This window comes from Suncus etruscus, chromosome 1, assembly GCF_024139225.1.
Source record: "Suncus etruscus isolate mSunEtr1 chromosome 1, mSunEtr1.pri.cur, whole genome shotgun sequence".
NCBI classification, from domain to species: Eukaryota; Metazoa; Chordata; class Mammalia; order Eulipotyphla; family Soricidae; genus Suncus; species Suncus etruscus.
Window position 1 is genome coordinate 198,994,906 of NC_064848.1, and position 24,265 is coordinate 199,019,170.

Genomic DNA, 24,265 nt, shown 5'->3' on the forward strand with positions numbered 1-24,265 from the left:
AAAATTAATAAATAATTAATGATGTTGTGCCTAAAGAACAATAAATTCTCCATAAGGCAAATAAGTCCTGGAAAAAGTTACTGATTCAGTAGTACAGTGAAGGATAATTGATCAAAATGAGATTTAACTGCTTTTCCTAAGTAATGAACATAACCAAATACAAAATACAATTTTAAATGTTGTATTTCCCCCCACCCTTGGCAGAACTACTCAGCTTTTCAATTTGGTCTTTAATTCTAACTTAAATGATTTCTTCCCATGATTAAGGAAATAATAAGGTCCAAAGTTGTATAATGCTCTCCCTTGCAGGTTTACCTGAATCAGCATTGCTATGAAACAATCGCATTTTGTTTGTAATTCTGTAATTGAAAAGTGGTTTGCCTTAAAAAAATGAACCAAACCTCAAAGAAATAAATACTTAATTCTTTAAATTAGACATACATTTGAATACCTTTCTCACAGGAAAATATTCTGAACACAGCATAAAGAGGAGAAGGACTGAAGTTCCTCAAGTATCTTTTTGCATGTCCCCCATCATTGGGAATTTAATGAGTTTATTTCCATTAATTAGTTACATAATTAATTAAATTCCCCTCTTACTTGGTAATCGCTGACACTGCTCATGGCAATGTAAGGAAAAATGTTGCAGAGCGCCAAAACCACAAACATGGTACTTTCCGGCAGCCCTACAATGTCCATCATAAATGGCTGTAAATAAAAACAGTAACTTAAATCAGTGACAATTTTAGCAAATGCAACACATAGAAGACTAAGGAATGTTCTTCATAGCATTGGACCATCAAAATTAAATTGTACAGCTAATTAATCACAATCAATGCATGAAGTTGAGGGGACAGAACTTATGAGCTTTGTACTAAAGGTAGCCTCCCAGGGAGAAAGACGGAGATGCAAAATATAAACCTGGGTCATTTGAGGGTTTATGTTAAAAAGAATGAAGTCTTAAAATTCCATGGAGAGGTAAATGGAGAAATAACCCAAGAATGAATAAAAGGTGTAGTAGTAATAAGACTTAGGGAAAAATGAAATTTCTCCATGTGATGTGGCTGAACTTTGAAAAAATACTGTTCTGGGGCCAGAGAGATACCACAGTGTTAGGTCATTTGCCTTGCATGCAGCTGACTAGGACAGATCAGGGTTTGATTCCCAGCATCCCATATGGTCCCCTGAGCCTGCCAGGAGCAATTTCTGAGGGCAGAGCTAGGAGTAACCTCTGAGTGCCGCTGGGTGTGACGCAAAAAAACCAAAACATACATACATACATAAATAAATAAATAAATAAATAAATAAATAAATAAATAATAAAAGAAAAAATACTGTTCTACTGGGAGTACACCAGTTTCAGATAAGAATTGAGGCCAGGCCCTGAGAGATAGCACAACGGTGTTTGCCTTGCAAGCAGCCGATCCAGGACCAAAGGTGGTTGGTTTGAACCCCGGTGTTCCATATGGTCCCCTGTGCCTGCCAGGAGCTATTTCTGAGCAGACAGCCAGGAGAAGCCCCTGAGCATGGCCGGGTGTGGCCCAAAAACAAAAACAAAACAAAACAAAAAAAAACTTTAGGAACTGGGAAGGTGGCGCTAGAGGTAAGGTGTCTGCCTTGCAAGCGCTAGCCAAGGAAGGACTGCGGTTCGATCCCCTGGCGTCCCATATGGTCCCCCCAAGCCAGGGGTGATTTCTGAGTGCATAGCCAGGAGTAACCCCTGAGCGTCAAACGGGTGTGGCCCAAAAACCAAAAAAAAAAAAAAAAAAAGAAAAAAAGAATTGAGGCCAGGAGAAGATAGCACAGGGATCAAGTCGCGTGTAGCAGTTTGTTAGCAACGCATGCAGCACCTCCTTAAAGCATGCAGCTGTGAAGGTGCCTAGTCCAGATGTGCACAGACCATGTGCAAGTCCAGATGATTCCAGAGAATCCTTGGCACTATAAGACCTGAGCAATTTCATCCAGCCAACTTGACTAAGAATCATGTAAAAGCTCCCTCTTTTCCTAAGCAGCATCTCAAAACCATTTTGCATTTAAAAGGCAAAAGTATTTTTTTCTTTTAATAATGTTTTATTTAAACACATTGGTTACAAACATGATTATGGTAGGGTTTAGTCATATAAGAGGACACCCCCTCCCCAATCACCAGTGTAACATTCCCACCACCAATATCGTTCCTTCCTACCCCGCCCCCGCCTGTACTCTAGACAGGCTTTCTATTTCTCTCATTCTCACTTAGGTAAGGAATTCAAAGGAGTCAAAAAGCATGAAAACAGAAAGGAGGAAGTTGTTTCCTTGGGCACAGAGTTTCACTTCTGCAAGATGAAAATGCTTCAAGCACTTGGAATATACTTAATGCCACTGAACATTTGAAAGGGGATGAAGACAGGAGATTTGAGATTGGGTGTGCTTTCACCTAAATGTAAAATTGAATGATGCTGTTAGCATGCTTGAGGGCATTGGGGAGCAGATGACTGAGGTTTCTCAGTCAATCTTGTGGTAGATATGTGAAGATTTCAGCAGCTGGGGGCAGGAGTGTGTGGTCTGTCTGCAGCTCAGACTTAGGAAGTTCATGTCACTTTCCAGTCTCTCTCTCTCTCTCTCTCTCTCTCTCTCCCTCTCTCTCTCTCTTCCTCTCTCTCTCCCTCCCTCTCTCTTTCCCTCTCTCTCTCCCTCCCTCCCTCTCTCTTTCCCTCTCTCTCTCCCTCCCTCCCTCCCTCTCTCTTTCCCTCTCTCTCTCCCTCCCTCCCTCTCTCTTTCCCTCTCTCTCTCCCTCCCTCCCTCTCTCTTTCCCTCTCTCTCCCTCCCTCCCTCTCTCTTTCCCTCTCTCTCTCCCTCCCTCCCTCTCTCTTTCCCTCTCTCTCTCCCTCCCTCCCTCTCTCTTTCCCTCTCTCTCTCCCTCCCTCTCTCTTTCCCTCTCTCTCTCCCTCCCTCCCTCTCTCTTTCCCTCTCTCTCTCCCTCCCTCCCTCTCTCTTTCCCTCCCTCTCTCTTTCCCTCTCTCTCTCCCTCCCTCCCTCTCTCTTTCCCTCCAGCTCTTTCTTTCCCCACCCCTCTCTTTCCAGGAGAACCTGTGCAGCAGCCTATCTCAGAATAACTCTACAACTATCCAACTCCATTGAGGTAAATCTCTAAATTGACCCAGGAAGTAAAATGTCTCACCAGCAATGTTAGTAGAAAAGATGGCATGTGGGAATGCCTAAGAGAATAGTGTTTGGCTCATTACAATCCTGAGTCTACAGGTATAAGGAAACTAAAATACCAAGTGAGAGTTGCTCCTATAATCTCCCAGCTCACCTCTCCATTTATGAATGGTCCAATATATTTCACCCTCCTCTTGCATGGACCTAGGACACCTTCACTACTTCAGTGAAGCCCCAACTAAACTTAATTCTTAATTGTCACCCCCTGGGCTCCCTCCCATTTCAGATATCTCCAATTCTAATCCTCTGTTTTGCTTGTCTAACTCCTTGTTGAAAATACTGAAAAAAACAGCTTTAAGAGAGCCATCCTGGACTTCCATCAGGACCTAACCAGAACATTCACAACACTTTACTACTTAACAATAAGAGAAATCCTAATCTAGGAATCAGGGATCCAGAATATAAATCTAAATCTAGGGATCTATTCATGGACAGAAAAAGCAGAAAACCAATAAGGAGGATAGATAGCAAAGTGCTGCAGTCACTTCTAGAGAGAAGAAACAGGGTTAAGGGATATGGCTAAGCCCAGATTGCCAGCTTCTCTTCTTCCAACACCTACCACTGCTTCCAAGGGTCTGAACCTACTAGCTATTAATGAATTCTAAAAATGCTATCTGTGTGCATTGCATATTCTTATGGTTTGGAGCAACTACAAGTACCTATATACTCGAGTATAAGCCGAGATTTTCCAGCAAAAATTTGTGCTGAAAACTTTGAACTTGGCTTATACTCGGGTCATAAAGGTTATTTGATTAAGCACCAAATCAAAATGCACATAGTCTCTGGTGGACTTCCGCAGTCTGCTGGAGGGAATTGTGCTTCAGCTCAGTCCACAGGTAGAGGCTAAGCTGAAGAGGTAGGTGGCTGAACAGAACTCTATGCCACTGAACTATTTAACCCACAATATTCTGCACTTTCTATGAAACCTACAGCAATGATGATGATATCTGCAAACTCAGTGATGATGACAATGTCTATACTGATACCCTCACATCAGATACAGCTGAAGCTCTGTTTGGACATACAGATGAGGAGGAGGAGGAATCCAGTTTTGAAGGATTTTAACCTTTGTGATTTAGCTTGATTACCTGTTAAACTATGGTTTTCTGCACTTTATTTAAAGTTTTAAAGTTATTGTTGCTAGTTTACAATTTTTCTTTAGCAATAAATATTGGAAAACATTTAACCTACTGATTCCTCAATTATTGTAATTGTTTTGGGTATATATTTTTATTTTTGAAATTTACCAGTGGCTGTTGCATTTTCCACCTTGGCTTATACTAGAGTCACTAGTTTTTCCAGTTTTTAGGGTAAAATTAGGGGAGTTGGCTTATACTCGGGTTGGCTTATACTTGAGTATATACGATAATTTGTTGTCAACCCCTCTCAGGGCAAAATGCTAATATTACCTGTTGGTCAGGCCAGCCCACTTCTGGGAGGGGTCCATGGAAGGTAATAAAAGGGTTGCTGGAGGGGTGTAAAAGAGGTCTGAAGGAGGAAGCAAGAAGTGGCTGGAGGAGTTGGCAGTATGAAGGGATAAGAAACCGGTTTAAGTTCAGGGTAGCTTATGGAGCCTGCTTAAAAGGTTTAAGCTTAGAAGCCGCACATGGTGGCTGGCGCCTTAATAAAGCTGATGTCTCCTGAACCTGATTGCCTATAGATCATTTCCTCACCACTACCCGGAACCTTCAGACCCATCGATGGCAGGAAGGGGTGGCAGGCATCCGGGCTGAAGGAGAAAGACCTCACCTTCCATCCATCACCAACCACAACCATCCAGGACTCTGTAATTAATATGTAATTCTACATATTGGTGCTCAAACACTGATTTGAACCCTGGACCAAAGAAGACAGCGATGATGGTAAGATTCCTGTTCTTGTGTTTGATTTTGGCTCTATTCAGCTGGAGTGAGCCCAAATGCTTTGGCCAATGGTGCCTTTTCTAAACATAGCAGAATCCCTTTCTGGGGGCAGAAGGGTCAGTGAAGGAGGGGAGTTGAAATCTTGGAACACCCCCTTAGAGGCCCAGGACTGCAACTTTTCTGCAAGAAGTCCTTTTCCCAAGAACCTCGACCTCCTCAAAGACTTACGGAGAAAAGGACCAGGAAGAAATGGCTTCACTAAAAGGACCGATTTCTGCATGATGACTTCAGCTCAGACATGGATTTGACTTTGGAAATTTCGGACTTCAGCTCGACCTTGACAGCTTTAACTCCAAGATGCAGCCACCAGGGCAAAGAGCTATGCTTCCAAACACTACTGCTGCCCCGAGGGGCAGAGAGATGGCATCGGTGGCAATCTGCGAGAACAGGGTCACTGCAGCCTGGGGCAGAGAGGTCAGAGGCAGGGAGCACAGCCCTGTGGGACCGGGATTCTGTGGAGTGAAGCTACATGGTGAGCCTTGGAGAAGTCCACAACTCCCCCTGCGTCTGGACAATTTGGTGTCGGTGATGGGATAAAAAATTAAAAATAGGAGAAAGAAAACAGCGAAGCCCAACTGAAAGTTTGATTTAAAAACCTCTTGCATTTTAATTGTTTCAGGTGTATCTCTTGATCTAAGTCATTGTCTTGCTGATTTAAATGTGCTTTATAGTTTTCCATAATTAATGTTTCCAATTGCACGATGTTTTATTATGTGCATTAATGTAGTAGCCTGTTTTCAAACTGTATTTTCTGTATAAATGTTCTTGTAATTTTGTTTAGGGAAGGTTAATAAATAGGAACAAGGAAGTTCCAGTATAAAGTGTTTGGTTAAATAAGCATTAAGAAAATTGTAAGCTACAGGTATATTTTGCAGAAAAGTTATGTTTATGGAAAAGGTTGATATTTTAATTTTACACTTTGGACTTTATGCTTAGGAAAATATTAGATTTCCCACCTTTGGCTGGCTGAAGTCAGAAAAACAAAAGATAACATTCCTTTTTGTTTTACTAATCACAGAAGGGAGAGTTGTCACCTCCTCCCAGGGCAAAATGCTAATATTACCTTTTGGTCAGGCCAGCCCACTTCTGGGAGGGGTCTACGGCAACAAAAGTGTTGTCAAAGGGGTGTAAAAGAGGTCTGCAGGAGGAAGTAAGAGGCGGCTGGAGGAGTTTGCAGCATGGAGGGATAAGAAACAGGTTTAAGTTCAGGACTGCTTATGGAGCCTGCTTACAAGGTTTAAACTTAGAAGCCACACATGGTGGCTGGGGCCTTAATAAAGCTGATGTCTCCTGAAGCTGACTGCCTGTGGATTATTTTTTCGCCATTACCCTGAACCCCCAGACCTGGACGGCTGGAAGGGGTTGCAGGAACCTGGCCCTGGCTGGAAGAGAAAGGCCTCCCCATCCATCTCACCATCCATTCACTTCATCCAGGACTCTGTAATAAATTTGTAATTCTACAATTGTGATTTTGGTCTCTCTGATTCTCTCTTTCTCTCTCTGACACATATCCACCTCCTAATACAGTTCTACAATCAGGTAAATTTTAGGAGATACCTTTGGGGAATATGATTTAAAATTATAAGTAATCCCCCTATGAGAATTCTCTGATTATACGTTGTTTCTAAATTCATTCAAGATGTTAGACCAACACCTGTGTTCATCATAGCACTATTTATGATAACTAATGTCTGAAAATTAAACAAACACCTAATAATAAATGAGTGGATAAAGAAATTATGGTCTATAGAGAATACTACATAGAATATTGTATATAGAACACTATTTAGAGATTTAAAAAAAAAATGACACTTTGCATGTTTCCTGCCACTAGATTCACTGGAAGTGAATCAGAAAGAAAAATATATTAGATGATTGCACCCATATGTAGACTATGAAGAAGTAAATAGAGCATTTAGAAAATTCCTTAATGGAAACAAATGAGATGTGATTAATAGAACTGAGAACCGAGGATTGTGATGGGATGGACTTTGGGATAATGTGGAGGGATCTTAAAACAATGGTGATTGGATTGGATCTCTGTAACAGCAAAATAACAACTTTCATACTATTGTAAACTGTGATACTTCCATAAAAATAAATTTTGCAAGGAAGAAATAAGACTACAGTGCAAAATATTGATTTTTAAAATGTTCTTCATATTCAAAAAATGACAGAGGAAAACAGGTAATTGCTAAATTTCTCTTTGTTCAGAATGAACATATCCATTACTTACCATTTGAAAACTGCCTCTTCCAATTCGAATATATTGTGTGTTATTAAGCATTCGAAGTACTCCATTGCTGATAATGTTCATAAGGATAGGAAAACAATGGATCCGTTTGGTGTTGCACACAATCGAAAATCTATAATCCTGCAACCAAAGAAGAGACCAAGAAAACACAAGTTGATGTCTATTTATTTATAAGCAAAGGTTTTATAGATAAGATTCAAGCTGTGCCACATTCAAGCTGTGTAACCATCTTCAGGTTAACTGGCCTCTCTGAAGTTCACTTTCATCTGTATCAAGTATGCAGCATGCTGTGGGCAATGTGAATTTTAATGAGTATTTCACATTTTAGATCATTTTATCCCCATTTCACCCAACAGGAAATTCCAGAAAACAGAATTTAAAAGGGATTCTAACAAAGAGCCAGCCAGCCAGTAAAACATTAGCAGTCACAAAGCAACCAAACAGTGACTTTTTGGTTAGAGACCATTTTGCCAGAGTTCATAGAATCGTTATTGTCACAATGAAGTGTTTTCACACTTTCTCAGAGAATGCTTCTGTACTAGATGTTTAGGAAAAATATCTCCATCACGAGAGTCTATGTTGTTTAAACATGATTAATGCTTCATGCACTAGTGATTAGAGAATTAATTAAGAATCAATGAGTTATCAAGTGTAGGGCCCAGAGCAGAAGGGATGATAAGGAGAGCTAAAGATTTGACTCAGACTAAAGAAGAGGAGGGAATGTGGAGCCTGGAGCAGAAGGGACTCCATTTTGTTACCCAGTGTTAAGGGTTCCATTTCCTGCTTCTAGGCTGTTTGTAGTGGCAAACTGTCACAGCTCTCTCTTGGCTCTCTCATGGCTCTCAAGGCCATTAGAAACCACTACCCTAGGTCACCAGGCCATATCAGATATCTTATTAGGGCTAAGATAGCCAGAACAGTGAAAAGTACCCTAGACATTAGCCAATTAGTTTCGAGGATAACAGGATGACATAGCCTTTTGTGCAAAACCCTTTATAAACTAGCTTGTAGTCCATGGGGTGGTGGGGGATTGCCTTCTGTGAGAGGTGCCCCTGGCCTGTCAGCTTGAGGCATGTTGGTCAACAGAATAAAGCTTTGTCTTTTCCCAGCTTAGTCCCCAAATGATATTGTTTCTGACATAATTAAGTTTAGGTGGAACTGAATTCAGTGGTTCCTCTTAATGGGCTTTTGTTTTTCTTTCAATTGCCTTGTAACAAGAAACAGAAATAGCTTTATTTAATTTGGCTCCCTGCTTTTCTTGGAATATAAGAGCTGAAATTTTGTGGATGGTTAGGAGGTATTCTCCTTGTTTGCAGAAAAATCACTTGCTTGGCCCTTAACCCAAGTTTAAATATCTTAAGATAGTAGACTGGGAATATTTTTGTCTCAGCGCTTTCACATGGCTATAATATTATTTGTACAATATTTGATTTTGAGTAACGCAATTGCATGTAGCTCCTTTCTAGTGTAAAAATCATCTCATTCAAACAATAAAATATTAGGCCCTGTAAAATAAAAATTTGTCTAAAAAATGTAAAGCTTACTATTTATTCAATAAGACAAAATATTATTGAGATAAGTCAATGTATACCAGCTCAGTTATTCTGAAGGTTTTTTTTAACAGTTTTAATATATACTTTATTTGTAAAAGCAAAAATGTTAAGCAAAGCACTCACCTTCTGTTTACCAGAAACTATGATAACACCGTTGTATGATAGTTCCTCAGTGCCATTTCTATTTTTAAAGTCATCTATTTCCAGGAGTATATTTTGTTGTTTCACTGACTGTATAAAATCCTCAATATTTGATTCTAGTAAGAAATCAAAACAATGGACCATAAAAATACACAGGAACATATGTCAACAAATTTAAACAAACATTATATATGCTAACTGTCAATAATTTTTAGAGGAGCAAAAGAATACATTTGTCTTTGGGCATCACAAGCAGAGTGTTGGCCCAGGAGGAAGGAATCAATTTAGTTCTGTTTGTCAAATCTTATGCTGTATTTCTGTAGCCTTATAACTCTATTTAATGCAAATTAGCAAGTGACTATGAAAACAAGATCACACTGTTTTCTGACTCTTCACTAAAATTATGCTTGAGGGACTGGAAGATAGTAAAGCAGTACAGCATCTGGGATATTTGCACAAGGTCAACCCGGAAGTGATTCCTGGCAGCCCATATGGTATCCTGAGCCTGGCCAGGAGAGATTTCTGAATGCAGAGCCAGAAGTTAGTTCTGACCGCTGCTGGGTGTAGCCCAGTGCTTCTCAATTATTTTCTGTCATGCCCCCCAGAGAAAAAAGAAAACATTTTTCATGCCCCCCGCGCAACTGTAAATAGTATCTTTATTACAAAATTTTTTTAACCTACAAAACAAATATATAAAATAATTTGATTGATTATTATTATTATTATTATTAAAATAATTAAGGTGATGTCTGGATTAATGGCTCCAATGAGCACGTTTTGCAATGCATAGCTTTTCCAAGCCGGGTTTGAATCATGTCTCAGCTCCAGAGACATACAGAGACTTAAACACGGGGCTTAGCTTGTTATGCCACTGTTTACTGAGGTCAAACGCGCCCCCCTTTATGGAGTCTTGCATCCCCCCTGGGGGGCGTGCCCCACTGTTTGAGAAGCACTGGTGTAGCCCAACTACTAAAACATAAAACTAAATTAAAACATCTGTGGAGATACAACAGGCATCTGAGGAATATTTGCTCATTTGTTTGCATCAAATGTTTAAGAAACATCCTTTCTCCTTTATTCTCTGAGTCAACAAAAAATGTGTGTGCATATCACTTTAATTTACTATTTTAATAACTATTTTAAAGTAATTATGCTTTTCCCTTGGGAAGCAGGAAATAGAAATAGTTCTACAATCAGGCCCAAGGTAGGTTATCGATATACCTAGAAGCAGATAAAATGGTGTGAAAAAGACATAAACTGAGAAACCCAATTCCATAGACTTGAGTAGTCAGAAGCCAAAAGTACAAAGGCACAATTTGGATCTTTATATTCAAGGTGGACAGAATTAAGGAGCTAAGCCTGGGGTACTGAAGCAATGAACATGCTCCATCACCAGGCATCCACACTTGGATCAGCCATGGACATGAAGTCAAGGTGACCTCGGACTGTCTCATAGTCTGCACGGAACAGAAAACCCCTTCAAAGCTAAAGAATCATCAGGTAGGAAAAGAAAAATATAATTTTTGATATCCTGCCAGAGAGGGCGTAATTTAGAGTGGTTGAGTCGCAGTAGAAGTTGCTATATTAATAACTTAGGCTGCTAGAGCATCTCTCTCTTCTACAGTTTATAGAAAGGTTCCTTCTACCTTGCCTATCAGCTCCAAAATCAGAGCAACTCTATCTGGTTTCTTAGATCTTGCTGCCTGAAATGAAGCATCAGATACATTTTCTTCCCTAATGATTCGCTTTTCCTAACTAGTGTGCCATTTAACGATGAAAATAACATTTCTGGATTGAAATTTTGTTTCTGCTCACCTGTATTATTGATGATCAATAGGGTAGTACGAGTTTCTTGGGGAAGTTGTCCAGGAGAGAGAAAATACAAATCAGATTTCAGTTCCCAATTAGTCTCTTCAGCTAGGACACCACGGATTGCCTTTTCCATAACTAAAGGGTACAATGCAATTCCAAATACAAACAATCTGTCAATGAAAGAAAAAAAAAATCACTTCGTGAATTTGGAACCATTGTATTTATTTACACACATATTTAACAAATAATAGAGTTGAGCTGAGTGCTAATTTTCCTCTGTACCATGATTAATGGTGCTAACATTTTTGAAAGTTGCATGCCACTAAAATATGATTTTTACATAATAACCAGGCTACTGGACTACAAAAAAAAATTTAGACAAGTGTATACAGCTGTTTAAATGCCAACTCGTATATATAGTCAGGATTTCCCATACAAAATTCTCATGCAATTTTCTGCAGGAATGTTGAGTAGAGTGTTAAATGTTGAGTAGAGTTTTAAATGTCTTTCCAGTTTGGTTCTTTTGGGAAACTCACTGCGTCATAAAACTGCAGTATGCTTGATACTCACAGGGTCAAAAGCTCTTTTCTTTCACGCTTTAATTTTAAGAAACGGAGTTTGGCCATTGCACAGACCTGCATTCTCCACAGATACATGGGGCTCACAGCTTTCCTTGACACAGTGGATGAAAAGTTAGCTGGATTCATGTCATTCAGATTTTCTATGTTTCCCACCACTTCTGCATGTTCAAAATCTGTGTGCACATACACATTGTTAATGTCATTCTTGAAGTATCATATTTTTTTCTGTAGGATCAGAAGATGTCTTAAAATCTCTGTGGATACACCGATCTCTACAGAAACACCTAACTGATATAAACTCTATATGCCAGTTGTGGAGATGAGAACTCTGGGATCTTCTCAGAAACAAGGCAGCAGCCTCCCCCCATCCCTCTGTACTTCCACATCACAGACCTACTGGTCTTTTTTGGATTTTGGGCCACACCCGGTGGTGCTCAGGGGTTACTCCTGGCTGTCTGCTCAGAAACAGCTCCTGGCAGGCACGGGGGACCATATGGGACACCGGGATTCGAACCAACCACCTTTGGTCCTGGATCGGCTGCTTGCAAGGCAAACGCCGCTGTGCTGTCTCTCCGGGCCCAGACCTACTGGTTCTTGATACAAAGACATCTTCTGGGGTCCTTTGAAAGGTGTGTACCAGGGTCGGGGAATGGGAACAGAGTCCAAGGAGTTAGGTTGATCCCCAATATCCAATATGGTTTCCCAAATCAGCCAAGAATTATTAGTGAGTTCAAACTAGGAGTAAACCCTTTAGCACAGCTGGATGTTGTCCAAAAGCAAGCTAAAAACTCTCTTCCAATAATTCATATCAAAATTATAATTCACTGAAGGGTGATCTCATCATGCCCAATCTTTTAAAAGGCATAGATGGCCTCAAAATAACAATATTTTGCAGGGAGTCCAAGAACACCTTCTCTACAGAAATAGTTATTGTTGTTTGCTATTAAGCTCTCAATAACTTAGATCTATAAGTGAAATGTTACTAGTTTTGAGACTATTAGACCTATGTTTGATTCCAGCATACTTGACTTCAAGTGGAATGATTTTGATGTACACCATTAAAGTAATAATGGATCTAGTTTTCTCATACAGCACTTGACACTTACTGAAAAAATTAGTTATTGCAAAGTAAAACTATATACTCACAGATTGATCTAAGCATCTAACAATGAAGCACCACAAATAATAGCATTCATCATTATCATCCATTAAAGAACACAGAAAATGATTCTGACTTTTACCATTAAGATTTCAGGGGAATTTTGTCTATTAACTAGCTTTAAGAAAATTTTACATGCTCAGACTTCACAGCCCTAATTGAAAGTCTTTTGTATCATAAAGGTATATTATAATGGTTTAAGAAGTCCTGACATCTAGGAGTGGGAGAAAAAAATTGTCCAAACAAAGAACAAATATTTTGCAAAAAGTGATGTGGTCTTTCCAAGAAGAAATCTGTGATATTGCGGGGAAATAACTGCCCTTTTCCTCCAACAAAGTCAAATTTGGGGCTGAGCATGTTTCTTAGAGTAAAACAGGCTCAGTAACAAATTAATACCTGATAGGAAATTTATTGATACTAATTTCATAAAAAGAATTTACCTGGTTGGATAGTTGTTCCTCTTTCCAGTTTTGTGAAGATTTCATTCAGTGTTGATATGGAAACGTCATAGCTCATCACACCTGGCCCAGAACCCTTATCCAGATCACTGAAAAGTTCTATGAAAACACAGTATATAAGATACTACAGATATATCCAATCAGGACTTAACATAGTAAATTAATCAATTTAAGAGATAATACAGGACATTGTTCATAAAATGTACATCTTTGAAATATCACAGGAAGCAAAAACAAATTTTTATTAGAATGAAATAATTTCTTTTTGAAATGAAAATGTCAGACTTCTCCCTACTCTGTCCTCAAACTATCTGCATTCCTTCCTCATCTATCCACAGTTCTCAAGTGTTCTACCAACAGGAATTGAGCTATCAGAAACATCTCTGCCTTCTCAGTTCCAAATCACAAACTAATATGTGCATTTGTTGTTGTTTATCCTATCATCTCTTTCATTTGTGTTTTGATTCTTTTCCAGTGTCTTATGCACTTACAAAAGCAGTGTTTCAAGACTTTTCTAGGACATACTCCAAGAATTCCTTCTTTTTATGTTCACCTTTCCAATTTTTGTATTAAAGTCATCTTGTGCCAATGGTTTCCACATTCAATTGTCCCTTTGCTGATTTCCAGTGTTCTTTAACCAACTGTTTATTTCTGACCACTGACATTCCATTGGGAAGTCTAAAGCATGTGTAAACAAATATCTCCAAAATAGAGCATGGATTTCTCCTGTTCTATCTATCCTACCTACTAACCCCTCATTTCACAACAAATGACAACAATTTCCACCCAGCGATCAGATCCAAATTCCAGAAGTTTCTCTTGACTTTTCACTTTCCCTTGGGCTCCACCGTCATATAGTTTTGCTTCAAAATGTGTTTCCAACAAATCCACTTCCATTCAGTGTTTATCTGACCAAATTAGCCCAAATGATGAAATGTTTCACCTATATCTCTATAATGGTCAGTTGGCCATACAAATAAAAATGGTTGACTTCCCAATGTCTACTCTAGTTCCTCCACAATAATCTTGTATATCCAGAGAATGCAAATAGAAGTCACAACACATCAATCACCCATTTAACAACCTCCCATAGTTGTTGCATCGAACCATTTTTCAAAAAATATCAAAGACCACATCACAGCCACTTATGCTCTTCAAGAGTGAAATCTAGCTCTAAAATCCTATCCATCACCACTCTCCTCTTTGTGTTCCCAATATGACAGGCACTGTGGTTTTTCCTCTAAGTGGCATTTTTTTTGCCACTTTCTTTTCATTGTCTTCTACGTCTTCTACATCAACCCCAACCTGACACCTGCCAACTTTTTAACTTATATGACCTTTATTGCTTATTTTTTCGATACAATTGCAATAATTTTCTTTGTTTTCTGTGTCCACCACTTCCTACTTCATAGAATGCAAGATCCATAAGACTGTGGAGTTATATGTCTTATTAAATTCTGTGCCTCTAGTTTTTAATACAATAAACTCCTCCAAACTTATGGTGTGTCTTCTTCAAGGTCGATGCTTGAAAGGCTTTTTTTTTTTTTTTTGTGAGACTTTTCCTCACCTTCTCAGTTAAATAAAAATACAAATTTAACTGTAGCAAAACCCTTAGGGCCCACCCCTTCTCTCCTATATTCACTTTAACAATGTAACCCTGCCTGAAAGCATTTTTTTTACTGTGCACTAAAGCTTGCTAATAAGCCAAAGGGGTTAGAAATTTAACTCTTCCAGAAGCAACTACCAAATTTATTGCACTAAAAACCTGTCTTAAATTCTTCAAGTGGGAGAAACTAACTGAAAACATAATTCTGATCCACTATACAAAAACAAAAAGTTAGCAATTTATTTATTTTTTTTCCATTTCACACTAACGTATTAAAGTTACCTGGAAATGCATTTGTCTTTTCCAAAGGCAGTGAGTATACAAGTTTTTCTTTGCTTTCTGCTTTTAATTTAGCTTCAGGGATGTGATGATGAATAAAGGATGTTATTTTTTCTGGGTCACATGTTTCATTTCTGTACAAACTAACATTTAAAAGAAAAAAATTTTATTTGCATTTTCCCCACTGCTTCCACAAAAAAGTTTTTTATTTAATATGTGAAGTCTGAGTTCTCATTTATTTGGCCTTATGGAAAATAATTATACAATTGAAACTATATATTACATGAAGATTAATATAGAGAGGAGTGAACATGAGGTAAAATAAAAATTTTGTTTGTTCGGTTGTTGGGGGCCACACCCAATGCTCAGGCTTAACTCCTGGCTCTGCACTAGAAATTACTCCTGGAGGGCTTGAGGGACCATATGAGATGCCTAGTGTCTAACTCAGGTCAGCTGCATGCAAGGCAATTGCCTTTCCTCCTGCACTATCTCTGGACCTGAAGAGATTTCATAGAGAAATTATTATACCAGAATGTAAAGATTTCAGAAATTGAGAGTAAGAAAGGAAATTTGACCAGCATATGTGGCTTTCTGTCTACAGGATATATTCTTTGTCAATTATTTGTCCAAAGCTTGGACATACTTTCCACTTCATTCCCTATCAACTGACTCTTACTTCCATTTTGGATACTACTGCCTGAAAGTCTTTGATTGTGTTTCCTAGGCAAGAATGAAAATATAGTATAGAATCAAAGGGCTCAACTGAGGAAAATGAAGATTGGGGAGAAGGAAGAAATTCTGGATGCACAGAAAATTGTCTAGACACCGATGCAGAGAGTAGCCTTGAGGAGAACAGTCAGTCCCAGCTTATGATTTGGAAATCATCAGCGTCAACAAAGATACAAGGAGATGCTAGAATATATATTCATACAACATTGCCTACTCACTGAAGTGGAGAGAAAACTTCAAGCTAATCCTCTCATAACTATTTTTAAATGCACATACAGTGTTAAAAGAATATATAGCTTATTAAATTTAGTATATTGTGTAGGTATTATATCAATATATTGTCTATACTAAATGGAAATGCATACACATAATCCATCACTCAAGTATTTACCTCAAGTTATAGCCAAGACCCCATCTTCTCTTCAAAAATTCAGAAGAACCCACACTCTTGATTCTCCCATTAGACATGATTACTTTTCTATCTGAGTGCAAAAGAAGCAAAAGAAAGAAGAGATGAGAACTCATTTCTTCCCAATCTGAAAATATAGGTGTTTTTTTAATGATACCCTATGTCTGTGCATTAAAAATTTGGATTATACATTAATATTTATGTCATTAAAATGAGCTTATAAGTTCTAGTCTATTTCAAGTGCCCTATTATATTTCTTAAAAATCTAAGAAAGCAGGGCCAGAGAGATAGCATGGAAGTAAGGTGTTTGCCTTACATGCAGAAGGTCATTGGTTTGAATCCCGGCATCCCATATGATCTCCTGTGCCTGCCAGGAGTTATTTCTGAGCAGAGAGCCAGGAGTAACCCCTGAGCACCGCCGGGTGTGACCCAAAAACCAAAAAAAAAAAAAAATCTAAGAAAGCAATGCAAAATATAAATTCTTTGACCACATATTCTGTTACAGATAAATAAATACAGAAAGAAGTTCCTCCAAGGAAATTTGAACGATTTCTTGCTCTGGGAATAAACATTTTCCAAGTCCTCTATTCCAATACTGAGATAAAAATCAGAAATTACCAGCCACGTAGTCAACCTCATCCAGAAAATTGGTACTCAAAAGAATCACGCGATCATTTTTGTGCTCTTTAAGGAAACTCCATATTCGATGCCTTGAAAAAGGATCCACTCCCACAGTTGGCTCATCTAATAACAGGACCTACAGAGATGACCATATGTAAAATAAGTATCTCTCTCACCATTACTGTTGTCACATGGTAGCATAGTATTGCTCTAAAAGTAAATAAAAACCCAACTGCTATTATAAAAATAAATACCACACAGAGAAATAGAATAGGGATAAAGTATTTGCCTTACATGCAGCTGACCCTGGTTCAATTTGCTACACTGCATATCCCAGGGCACCCCCATTACTGATAGATAGCTAAGCAGAGAACCTGAGTCAGCCCCAGCAACCACTGAGTATGGTCCCAAAACAAAACTAAAATCCCTACCCCAAACCCAATGATTGTCCACCCATCTATGCTCAACATGCTAACATTCTTACGTTCATAGCAAACAGGTGGTATCTTGGAACTTCATAATGAGAGATCTAGACTTGAGGTGGTAGAAAAGGAATCTGATTGACCTGACAGTCACCTGCACTCACCCTGTGCATTGACATACTTACTCTAGGATCTCCTAAAATGGCAATTCCAAAGGTCAACTTTCTTTTCTGTCCTTCATTTAAGTGTTGAGCAAGTTGATCCTGGATGTTTTGTATGTCCAATTCCAGCAAAATTCTTTGTATCTTACCAGGAAATACACACATTTTAAAATCTAAACGGAGTCAGATTCTGTGAGATCTAACTGCTATTATAACAGTATATTTTTCTATAAGATATTACTGTCTAAATTTTATACTCACTAGGCAGATCAATACAGAGTGGCTTTCTTTCATATAGATATAGATATAGACATGTAAGTCTATTTATATATACATATAAATACATAGATACTTTATATATAAAGTCAAATTTCCATGTAAAATTTTATTATTTTTTAAATTTCACAATTTTTTTATTTTAAAAAATTATTTAATCAATTTATTTTTTAATTTAAACACCATGGTTACAAGGTTGTTCATACTAAGTTTTTTTTTCACAGATAAAGTTGTTTATGATTGAGTTACAGTCATACAATGCACAACAACTTTCACTAGTGTACATTTCCCACCACCAATGTCAACATTTACAGAGGGAATTGTTTGGGGAGACGGGGAGGTATTGTTTATACACTTTTTTTTTATATACACTTTCTTTTAATGCTGACCATTACTAATTTTAATCATGTCAGTAGAATTTATTCCCATAAATCTGATGAAAAATTATATTTATTAAGACTGACATGTTCATAATCATATATTAAACTATACACATCTGTAGTAAATACAAGCATAGTACTTAAATTTTTGCATTCATTAACAAATAAGATGGATTATTTTTCATCCCCTTTTAATTATTCCATTGTGGTTAGATTTTTTTTGTTTTGTTTTGTTTTCTTTGTTTTTGGGCCACACCCAGCGGAGCTCAGGGGTTACTTCTGGCTATCTGCTCAAAAATAGCTCCTGGCAGGCATGGGGGACCATATGGGACACAGGGTTTTGAAGCAACCACCTTTGGTCCTGGATGTGGTTAGATTTTTTTAATATCTTTATTTTAACACCTTGATTACAAATAATATTGAAACTGGGTTTCAGTCATATAAAGAACACCCACCTTCACCAGTGCAGCATTCCCACCACCAATGTTCCAAATTTCCCTCCTCTCCACCCCTACGCCTGTATTTGAAACAGGTTTTCCACTTCCCTCATTCATTCACATAGTTGTCAGTGTAGTTATTTCAGGAGAGGGAATTTCTAATCATGGTTCCTCTTGGCATATGATTGGCAGTTCCATTCATTCACCCAAGCCCACTTACCTCTTGTTCTATGACTTGTGACTGAATGCCTTTGATTTTAGCAAATAGCTTGAGGTTTTCCTTGACTGTGAGCAAGTCAAATTCAGCACTGTTCTGTGGACAAATACCAATGATCTTTTTTATCTCCTCCAAGTCTTGCTTATCAGAAAGATTTTTATTATAGATGGTAACTGACCCTAAAAATAGAAGTTGAAAAATGTTCACATAATTTACTCAGGAAAAATATTGGTCGCTAATATCTAAATATGAAATATCCAAATATCAAATATCGAAAATACTGACTTCCTAATTTATTGGCAATTTATTATTCTTACATAGATGTGCAGAATAATGTAGATTATCCAGGGAATATCACATAGAAGGGAATTAAAGGAATGCTTCTTGCTGAACTTTTTCTTTTTCTTTTGTCAGATTTAAGCCTTGAAATGATTTACAGATCTGATTCCATTGTCAATGTATTCTCAAACAAATTACTTCATTTCACCTTGCTTTTAGGACTTTTTTTTTTACCCACCTTCTGTTGGAGCAGATAATCCACTGAGAATGTTTAGTAATGAAGATTTGCCAGCTCCATTCTGACCCAGAATGGCTGTGATTTGACCTTCAGCTATGTCAAAGGACAAACCTGTTTTGAGAACAAAATATGAATAGTATAAGTAAAGGACATTAGGTAGGTCTTGCTCTGAAACCAGACCAAGAAAAGTTATTTTCATTTTATATTCTCAAGCATTTTAATCCTTTTAAAAAAAAATAAGATCTTCAATATTTTCTGGTTGCTGAAATACTATCATGGCCCTAGGAAATTTGGAAATTCAATACAATCATTTCAGAAAATAAAATTAATCCTAATTCCCAGGATGAACATTACAATACACTCACTTCCCCTCTATATACATATGTGTATGCAAGTGTCTTACGGGAACTAAAGATGGATTTATCTCAGGTACTGGGATAATAATACATCAGTAATAAAATAATTCATCAATAATAAAAGAATAATTTTATTATAAATACATCAATAAAATAATTAATAATAAAACAATACAGCAATAATAAATTAGCATCATCAGCTTGGTGCTTCTGTTAGCAAAGTTACAGCTTTATGCTGGTTCTTGGTAATCTCATGTGTCAGCAGTACTACACAGGATCTGCTGCCCCAGTGTGAGAGAGGAACCCAAGGTTAAATCCCACCCAAAAGCGTTGCAGAGTCTTTTCTGTTTCTCAATAACCTTATAGCCACAGCCCAGGCAGTCTAGTTTCACTCCCTTCAGATAGATTCCTGCTGAGTTTTAAAATTTTGCTCAGAATTCATTTTTGTATTGCATCTTACGACTTACAGATTTTCTCAGGAGCTTTTAAACTGAACAAAGGATGGTGTGACTGCATTTGGTTTAGTCTGGGAGCAGCCATTCTGGAGTTGAGTCCTGCCCTGTAGGGTCCCAATATCAGCTCTCGTAGACTCCCATAATCTTAACTCTACCCTGACAAACCACAACTTTTAGATTCCTGCTGCTGGGCAATCCAAAGGACCCCTCGCCCCCCCCCCCCCCCACACACACACCTCAGTGGGTGCCTCATCCTTTATCCTCCAACCCAAGTTAGAGGACAGCTAATACAAAAGATTCCCCAAAGTTCAGTGTTGTGCCTGTACCACTGCATCAGAAAAGAGGCAATACCTAACACAGACAGGGTACTGTTGCACCCAGAACATTCCTGGGAATAGCCATTCCCAAGAAAGCAACTGGAAAATGCCATCCCAAGGTACAACAGATAGTAGAAACTTCACAGGTGAAGCATCTCCATTAGATGCATGGAAATAAAAGCACTGGGCACCAGATTGATCTCTCAGGCATTTATAAAATTCTCGGGACACATTTTTGTAGCAGAAAAGTTCTCTGTAGTCTTTTGCGTGCAGCTCCCGCCCACCCCAAATTGATGTCTTTGCCAGGCACCAAACTTGCCTTCCTTCTTTCAGTCTTTGCTCTTCCTCTCCCTGGAGCTAAATAACTGGACTGAGTGGCACAATGTTCAGTTTTAACTTGTTCTTTGTGTTGATGGCTTAGGAGTTTTCATAGAACTGTCTTTTCTTTCTTTTTTTTTTTTTTTTTGGGCGAAGGGCACACCCGTTTGATGCTCAGGATTACTCCTGGCTAAGCGCTCAGAAATTGCCCCTGGCTTGGGGGGACCATATGGGACGCCGGGGGATCGAACCGCGGTCGCGATCTTTCCTTGGCTAGCGCTTGCAAGGCAGACGCCTTACCTCTAGCCCACCTCGCCGGCCCCAGAACTGTGTCTTTTCTACCCACTTGACCTTAATTTTCTAAATTTCCTCATAGCACTAAGATAGTAAAATGTTTCTAGCAAACTTGTCTTAAAAACACAAAGTTAAGGGGTTAGAGCAATAGTAGGGTGTTTATCTGGAACATGGCTGACCTGACTAGCATCCTATATATTTCCCTCAAGGCCCACCAGGGGTAATTCCTGAGTTCAGAGCCAGGAGTAACCTCTGAGAATCTTCCAATACCCTCCTCCCAAAGTCCCCCAAAGTTAAGTCTTATTATTCATTGTGTGATCTCATTTTTGTAACTTAACAGAACCAAGACACACCCAGAAAGGTTTTGCATTCAGTTTTCAGAGTTCATTGCCAGATAGTTGAGTTAGATGACAGCAATTTTTTTCTCTGTTTTGCTCAGCTATATATATATATTTATCATTTTCCACATTTAATTTCCCCATTTTTAATAAGACATAACTAAAACAATGAAATGCTTTCTTTACCTTTTAAGGCTTCCACTTTCCCAGACTTTCCTTTATATTCTTTTTTAATATTACTGATTCTGAAATGACACAAGAAACGAATTGCTTACTTTGCCAGCTCAAAAGTACAAACAAAACTGATTACAATCACCCTTCCTATATAGGTCAGAATACAATGACCACTAATTCTGAAATAAAGAATGGTATACTATCCTGCTCAGAAAAAGAAGTTTATTTAATCACTAATACCCTGGAGACTATATCTCTTTAGAAAGTTATCATCAAACTATTAACATTTTTGCTTGTAAAAGTAGAAAGTTCTATATTCACCTGCACTTCCTTCTGATAGTCTTAGAACACTAAGGTCAGCTCATTAATAAACTAACATAACAAACGATTCTCCTTTTCACCTCCCATCCTGTCATTTATAAAACCCTCTGTAACCTTTATTCTCTACAGTTCCCTTTCCCAGACCATTTGTTTAGTCTCTATGTATGCCTTAGATACAACCAAATTTCTCTCCTTTGTCAAGAAGAACACTTCTCAAAAATGTATAACCTAAACACTTTCATTTCCTTATTTTTCAGTTCCTCAATCAATGAGAACCCTTGTTCTAATGAACCTCATCATTGGATGTCATTCTTGGTCTCCTAATAAGCAAATACAACAAGTACTACTCTATCCTCTCTTACTTAATTGTAGTCACTGGGATTGATTTTTCTCCTTGTTGAGATTATGTGATTTTTTTTCCCACTGTTGGTTCTCTTCCTATTTTTTTGTAATGTTTCTTCCTTGTTTCTTTACAACTTCCTCTACTTTCACTACACACATTCTCTAGTTCTCCAGGATCCTTTCTGTAGATTATGAGTGTCCTCATGCTAAACCCTTTTATTTTAGGTTATTTAACCAGTTTTCACGCTTTCAATCCTAACTGAATGCTCACCTCAAACTTTTACCTTGAGTTTTGGGTTTAATCATGACTATATAATACCATGCACACAACATCTTCTGGTTGAAAGAGAATTTTTCTGAGGATGAATCAAAATGAAATAAACATTCAACAATGATGCTGTGAATGAGTGGTTACATCAAAGAGAAAAATTTAGAAAAAAATTCAAATCTTCTCTACTAAATCTGATTGGGTATTTTATTACTGTTTTTTTCTGTGGTGAGCTATCCATTGAACTGGGTCTTAATATTTTACTTTAGAAAATCAGCAGTTGTTTAGGAGCAGCTGATATTTTCTATTTTTCGGGATTAATGTAACCCTTCATTTATGTTTAGGGTACACTTTCTTTTTTTTTTTTTGGTTTTTGGGCCACACCCGGCGGTGCTCAGGGGTTACTCCTGGCTGTCTGCTCAGAAATAGCTCCTGGCAGGCACGGGGGACCATATGGGACACCGGGATTCGAACCAACCACCTTTGGTCCAGGATCGGCTGTTTGCAAGGCAAACGCCGCTGTGCTATCTCTCCGGGCCCAGGGTACACTTTCTGACTATGTTCCTGAAATACTACAAGAGTGGTCTGTGTTATAAGAAGGAACAACTGCCTAGAAGAAAGACAGGGGAGACTATGGGAAGGAGGCTGCTATGTGTGAATAAAAAAAGGAATTTTTATAGAACCAATACCTATAAAAATACCTATAAAAGTTATTTTTATAGAACCTATGAGTGAATAAAATAGGTATTTTTATAGAATCAAGGTATTATTTTTTTAATATATTTTATTTTATTTAAACACCTTGATTACATACATGATTGTGTTTGGGTTTCAGTCATGTAAAGAACACCACCCATCACCAGTGCAACATTCCCATCACCAATGTGCCAAATCTCCCTCCTCCCCACTCAACCCCCCCCTGTACTTAGACAGGCTTTCCATTTCCCTCATACGTTCTCATTATTAGGACAGTTCAGAATGTAGTTATTTCTCTAACTAAACTCATCACTCTTTGTGGTGAGCTTCATGAGGTAAGCTGGAACTTCCAGCTCTTTTCTCTTTTGTGTCTGAAAATTATTATTGCATGAATGTCTTTTATTTTTCTTAAAATCCACAGATGAGTGAGACCATTCTGCATTTTTCTCTCTCTCTCTGACTTATTTCACTCAGCATAATAGATTCCATGTACATCCATGTATAGGAAAATTTTATGACTTCATCTCTCCTGACGGCTGCATAATATTCCATTGTGTATATGTACCACAGTTTCTTTAGCCATTTGTCTGTTGAAAGGCATCTAGAACCAACGTATTCTTATAGAACCAAATGGGTCGGCAATAGCCTATATCTATGTAACAAGATCTTGATTCTGGTTATATCATTGCAAGTATTGATTCAAACTTCTAATAGACAAAGCTTAGAAATTTCTTAGTTCAGAAGTACAACTGGTTGAGGGAAAGAAAACCTAAGTCTATACAAAATCAATCCCCCAGGCTGGGATCCACTTCAAGAGCTCTGACAGTTGTGGTGATCAAAAAGATCAAAGAGGACACTCTAAAGAGTAGAAAGAGGCTAGAAACTCTATCTTGTGTCACAGATATAGGTCAATTTGAAGCAAAAGAACCAGAGTCTGTGGTTACTGAGTTTAATTAGTCCTTTTCACTTCTCACTTCTAGTTTCATCTTTTTCTGTGTTACCCAACAGTTTTATAGTAACCAGATGTGAAGAGCATGAACTTGGGGGCCAGATGAGATTCTTTCTTTAATGGGATGTGATAATTGCAGTACTTCACATTTTCTCTCTCTCTCTTTCTCTCTCTCTCTGTCTCTCTCTCTGTCTCCTCTCTCTCTCTCTCTCTCTCTCTCACACACACACACACACACACACACACACATATATAGATTTTTGGGTCACACCCAGCAGCACTCAGGGGTTACTCCTGGCTCT

The 24,265-nt window shown here is 38.2% G+C and overlaps 1 protein-coding gene across 1 annotated transcript in view; it reads right to left on the reverse strand.

The window, feature by feature from the left end:
• The window catches only part of LOC126001171 (ATP-binding cassette sub-family A member 6-like), a 66,058-nt gene that overhangs the window by 23,302 nt on the left and 18,491 nt on the right, over positions 1-24,265 (reverse strand). The window contains exons 11-23 of the mRNA XM_049768383.1: positions 21,400-21,458; positions 19,136-19,246; positions 18,622-18,797; positions 17,333-17,452; positions 16,723-16,861; positions 16,087-16,177; positions 14,970-15,109; positions 13,064-13,180; positions 11,454-11,637; positions 10,887-11,053; positions 9,054-9,187; positions 7,360-7,497; positions 601-708 (exon numbers count right to left, since the gene is read on the reverse strand). Coding sequence (XP_049624340.1) covers positions 601-708; positions 7,360-7,497; positions 9,054-9,187; positions 10,887-11,053; positions 11,454-11,637; positions 13,064-13,180; positions 14,970-15,109; positions 16,087-16,177; positions 16,723-16,861; positions 17,333-17,452; positions 18,622-18,797; positions 19,136-19,246; positions 21,400-21,458 — 1,684 coding nt within the window. The remainder of the gene's footprint in view (positions 1-600; positions 709-7,359; positions 7,498-9,053; positions 9,188-10,886; positions 11,054-11,453; positions 11,638-13,063; positions 13,181-14,969; positions 15,110-16,086; positions 16,178-16,722; positions 16,862-17,332; positions 17,453-18,621; positions 18,798-19,135; positions 19,247-21,399; positions 21,459-24,265) is intronic.